General features: G+C 33.9%; 1 protein-coding gene across 1 annotated transcript; it reads left to right on the top strand.

Annotated features, from left to right (window-relative positions):
• The first annotated feature begins 443 nt into the window (after nt 1–443).
• LOC131620753 (uncharacterized) lies at nt 444–3,501 on the top strand. The gene is made up of 4 exons (XM_058891914.1): nt 444–802; nt 2,604–2,672; nt 2,789–2,895; nt 2,973–3,501. Exons 1-4 carry the CDS (start codon nt 676–678, stop codon nt 3,180–3,182), a joined length of 513 nt encoding a protein of 170 aa, XP_058747897.1. The 5' UTR covers nt 444–675; the 3' UTR covers nt 3,183–3,501.
• The last annotated feature ends 2,133 nt before the right edge of the window (nt 3,502–5,634 follow it).

Here is a 5,634-nt window from a genome sequence, read left to right as displayed (position 1 = left end):
TTTTAGAACAGAACAAGATAAGTTGTTTATTCCGCACAAATCCAAGAAAAAGAAACATGATGGTAAATAATGGAATAAAATAAAATCTTTACCACTACATCCAATTTTAAATAAATCAAATAATAGAATATACTTTCATTACATCTCATTCAACATCATACCATCTAATTCCATCCATCCAAACAAAATCTAGAAAAATAAATTCATGATTTAAAGTAATAATAACACTATCCCAATTATGTTTTAATAAAAAGAATGCAAAACAGAGTATGGCTAGGATTAATTCCCTCAAGCAACATAATAAAATTATTATCCGCCACATTTATCATGAAGCTAACAAGTGTTGATGCTCTAGCTGAGCATGAAATTATGCTTCCGAAAACCTTTTGCAATTTTAACGACCGCCCCTTTTTATCATTCACTTATATTTTACAATGACTTATTTGTATGAATTTGTATGCTTCTTTCCGTTTAGTTTCACTTATTATAAATAAAAAAAAAAACTAGTTTCCAAGTTTTACAAACAAACAAAATTGCTTCCAAAAGGCAAAAGCAACCGCCTCGTTAACCGTCAAAATCTATCCATCAAAGTTAAAGACTCAAAACTGAAAAAAGGTTAGGTTCGTTATCTTTGAAACGAAATCAACGAGTTTGGTTTGATTTTGAAGTATTTCGATGGCGACGAGCATGCTAGGGTTGTCTTCTTTCCCTTGCTACACAGCACCAACCCGTTCTCTTCCAAATCTTCGTATCTTATCTATTCGACAGGAATTTCCCCTTGCAAGCAAAATCGTTGTTAAAAGTAACGCTCCTTTCTCTCTCTCTTTCACTTCTCTTTAAGGTTTATGCAATTGGTTAACTGGTGAGTATCAAATGCAACTTTTTTTTTTGTCTGCCAAAGCTAAATTTTACAAATGAATTCACTGTTTATTGTCAATGGGATTGAATTTTAAATGCAATGTGACCAAATAATGTCTGTAAACATGATTTGAATGGTATTATGTGATTTGGAAGGAAGATGGTTTTAACTTTGTTTGCTGGTTTGTGGCTTATTTAGATGTGCAAAGTATTGTTTGTTCCTGCATCCATTTATTGTTCTCGTCCGCATTGCCTCTCTATATGGTTCTTCATTAATATGTTAGTTAGGCCTAGGTAGGGTGTAACAAAGGACGGGTTGGGTGTGTCTCTCACCCGGCCCTAACAGGCCGGGCCAATTCTAAAACCCAAAACCCTGCCAATTCGATGAGGTACAGATTTAATAAGGACTGGACTATCTAAAGACAAAGCCGGGTTGGCATCAAGAGAAGTCACCAACATCGAATATGCTACTGCTACTGCCTACTAATGAGAGCAGATACTGAATATGCTACTGCTGCTAAAGAGAGCAGACGATGAATATGCTACCCTTTAAATTTATCTCAATCACCTCTGGCCGGGTTCTTATAAAGTGAAATGTCTTAAATTTATTTTGTTCATTAGGCCCACCTACAGAAGTTCTATTTAGCTGACTTTTTTCTAATTTGCTTACCATTTTAGATTAATCTGTTCCTGTCAGTGTCAGATACTTTCTCGTTATGAAGGTGTGAACTGTGCTCTTTTTACTGGTCTAGGTTGCAATTTTTATTCAGAAAGTTTTATCTGTAACTGGTGTTATCAATCCCAGATAGAGAAGCGTAGTTGTTAGCCCCAAAAATGCTATGCTGAGATACTAAATAGCAGGACGACTGCACTTTTCAAATTTTGTGGAGTTAATATAATTTATAGTATGAGCACAAAATCTCCACAAACAACCAGCCAGAGAGGGTGGAAACTGACAGCAGGTTTGACACGCAGTGAGAGAGGAGAATCCTGAACATTGTTCTTCTGTTTTGTAATAGCAAAATTCTTAAATACCCCAAGCAAAAAACTCTAACCGTAAAATCTTAAGGGTTTTTTCATCTTGAAATTTTTGTACTCAACCGCAACCGCAACATTCACAATTATGTTGCTTGCTACCGCTGCTTAACTAAACCGCTCTGTATAAGTTTAGGTTATTCTTTTTCCTAGGAAGTAGAGGGGAACGGAATTCTTAGAAGATGCAAAGTGAGATAAGAGCCCTTTTATTCCAGTTTTATGCTGTCTTGTTTGTCTTATGTATGCTTGTTTTCTGTTTAGATGGATTCTTGATCCTTTGTCCTGCATGAGTGTAAGATAATTGTAATGGTTTCTGGTATAATAATGAAAAAAAAAGTCATTTTGCAATGTGTATAATTGATAAAAGAAAATCCAAAGGTAATTGCAACATCATTGGGATGGCCAATTGAAAATATTGGATTCATCCTCTCTGGGACAATTGTTTTATGCTGACCAAAATTTGAATTTTGACATTAATTGATGTTCACTTATCTTTTATGTTCTGCTCATATGACTTCGAGTTCTAAATGTATTGACTACTGGTAACACATTTGATGGGTTTTGTTCCAAAACACTAAGCATCCTTCCAGATATCTAAAACAAATGTACTTTTCTTGTGTATTTATGATTAACATCACCAAACTGACTGCATTCTATGGAGCCTATAATATCGTTCTTTTACTTACCGTGTTGCTCTTATTTGGAGACAGATTTACCTTATTTTACTGGTGAGAATACTTTGCACAAGGAATTTTCTAATTTTGGCAAGATAGCTGAAGGTAATGCACAACTTTTTTTCTTCATATTTTATTACAATGTAGGACTTAAAGAATGTACATAACTTATTTTAGTACTTTGACTCTAACCTGTGTCATTTATTTCACGTACGCTGCAGTTAAAATGGTTAAAGATGCGGTCAGAGAAAGATCGAAGGGACTTGCTTTTATTCAATACACAAATCAAGACGAAGCGTTGCTTGCACTAGAAAACATGGATCAAAAGGTTCATATTTTGTCTTTTGATTATCAACTTTGACTACTGAATGACTCTTTTTTTTTTTTGTTATCCATTGTCTTTAGAATTTTTACGGCCGGACAATCTCTGTGAACCTTGCAAAACTTAATCCTTATGATATGTGTGAACCCCCACCAAGGGCCTCAGGGCCACCAAAGGAGTGTAATTTAACGGAACCAAGGGACTCGGAGCCACCAAAGAAGTGTAATTTACCGGAACCAAGGAAGTGGAATTTACCTGAAGAGCATGTAGAAGTTGCAGATTGCTGGTACTGATCAAATTTCAAATTTATAAAGCTGTAGAAGAGACAATGATGGAACAAGTATATCAAGTTATTGAAGGATTACTATAGGCTTGATGAAACATCAAGTTTTAGCGTGTGTTTATAACCACGGTGACAGTTTCATCGATGTAGGTTGTGTTTGATTAGTAGTCGATGGCCTGTAATGCGGAAGCAAACATACTCTTAAATATGTTGGGGCAACACCGTTGTTCATACCGATCTTTCACGTGTTTTTGTCTGTCAGTTTGGAAATGAATCGCCCCACCTATTGTAATTAGAAAAGATTTAATCAAGAACAAGTTAGAAATGCCTATCTTCAGATTTTCTTAACCTTGGTTGGTTATTTGTGGCTCAGGTGTTGCTCCCTGCAGCATCTTGTATTTCCTCTTTTCTTTTTCTCATATATGAGAGGATTATATAAAAAGCAAAATTTTGGAAATGGATTCCTGCTCCCTCTCCCAAGTTTCTGGTCATGCTCCAATCAGCCATGTATTACATGTCCTCCTTTTATAATATACTACCTCCGGTCTCATTTATAAGAAAAGATTATCTTTTTAGATACATTGAATAAATAATGTATCCGGATAATATATTGTCCAGATACATTATTTATTCAATGTATCTAAAAAGAGAATATTTTCTTATAAATGGGACCAAAAAGAGTATAAGGCTGCAGGGAAATACCTCTCTATTATAGGTCTCTAATAAATTAACACTTTTTAAAAGCTTTATTGTGGAGGGTGGGAGTAGTAAGTCATATCGTTGATTGTCATTTGAGACAAAATTATTTATGGTGATTCGAGCAATTCCTTCCTTAGAAAAAATCATTTGTCCCTGTCATATCTCATTTATAGTTAGTTATATTTATATATTTTTTTTTGGGTCAAGATTTATAGTTATATTTATCTGCCTCAAACTATTTGTCAATTTAAAATATAAATTAAAAAAATATCATTTATTCACTTTTCTCAACAATATCATCATATAATTAAATTTAAAAACCTGTTTATAAAATATCAATCTTATTCCCAGGATTATTATTCCCTGGAATAATATTTCTATGTAAGTGGTTGGTCAAAAGTTTAAATTTTTTTGGTATGTTTATAATATTTATTTAATTTAAAAATTGTAAAAAATAAAAATAAAATATATGTGAATAAGAGTGGGAAGTTAGAGTTAGTTAAATTCTATTCCCATAGGAATGTTTGATTCCCACCCTTTAAGCATGAAAATAATTATGACAAAAATGATATGTAAAAATATTCCATAGAATAAAATATACCTGAGAATAATTTTTAAAAACTTGAAACAAACATAGGATTGTTTTATTTCCAATGTTAGATTTCAAGGAATACAATTTCTATTCATAAAACAAACACACTCATACACGTCTAAAGTTTTAAGTGAAGGCTTAAATAAATACATTCAAATAATGTTTTTCATGCTTTAAATATGTGTTTTTTTTCAATAGAAAGATTTGTATTTTTTTTTGTCTAAGGGAGCGTTTGTTTTACGGTATAAAAATTAATTTCAGAAATAATTTTTGGCATAACATTTTTAAGAATAAGAATTTGTAAAAAGTGTTTGGACGGTATCTTAAAATTTCAAAAAAAATTATTTTAAATTTTTTAAAATTAATAATATATTATAATTATAGATAAAAAATAGTTATTGACCTAACCTGATCAGAATGGATCGTCACGGCGGCTAGATCTGGCAAGTAGGACACAATGGGGGGTACCTGCAAGGTTCTCCGATGCCAAAGTAAGTAGCAATCAGAGAGAGAGAGAGCAAGTAAGAGTTTAGGAAGTAAAGAATGGATACCCGACCCTCTAGTGAAATAGGGTATTTATAGCCCCCAGCGCTGGGCCAAGGTTCCCTATTTGAGTCAAATCCAATTGGAGGCCCACGTGCTAGGAAACTGCCAGAACACCCTCTGATAGGGCTGAGTCAGCAGGTGACCCACGTTTTGGGTGAGCGTGGCGTAGGGTTCGGAGGTGGTTGACCGAATCTTTCGCTTAAGCGTTACCTACGTGGTCTTTGCGCGTGACCAGTTTGTAACGGTAACTGGGAAATGGGCCCAAGTAGATTGGGCCTGCTCGGCTAGCCAAGGGACTTGGGCCTGCTCGGTCCAAAAGTAAGTGTTGGGCCTGCTCGGCCCAGTCCAAAACAATTATAAAAATTAATGTGAGTAACCAATTATTTTTACATAAAATTTGATGGTAATCTCTTGGAATAAAAGATTCTCACTTGATAGAATTAGAAAGTCAGTAAACATGAACAAAATTCTTTCCTGAACATAAATTTTTCTGAGAACAATCTTGTATTCTCTTCTAACAAACATAAGTATTTTTATTTTCAACCTTAAATTTTCAGGAATATGTTTTTGTATCCTTGAAGCAAACACATCCTAATAGTAGGATGACAATTCGATGAATACCTAT

Source organism: Vicia villosa, linkage group LG7, assembly GCF_029867415.1.
Source record: "Vicia villosa cultivar HV-30 ecotype Madison, WI linkage group LG7, Vvil1.0, whole genome shotgun sequence".
In the NCBI taxonomy this organism is placed as follows: domain Eukaryota; kingdom Viridiplantae; phylum Streptophyta; class Magnoliopsida; order Fabales; family Fabaceae; genus Vicia; species Vicia villosa.
The sequence above is the reverse complement of the archived record's forward strand: the minus strand, read 5'-3'. Positions and strand labels throughout refer to the sequence as shown.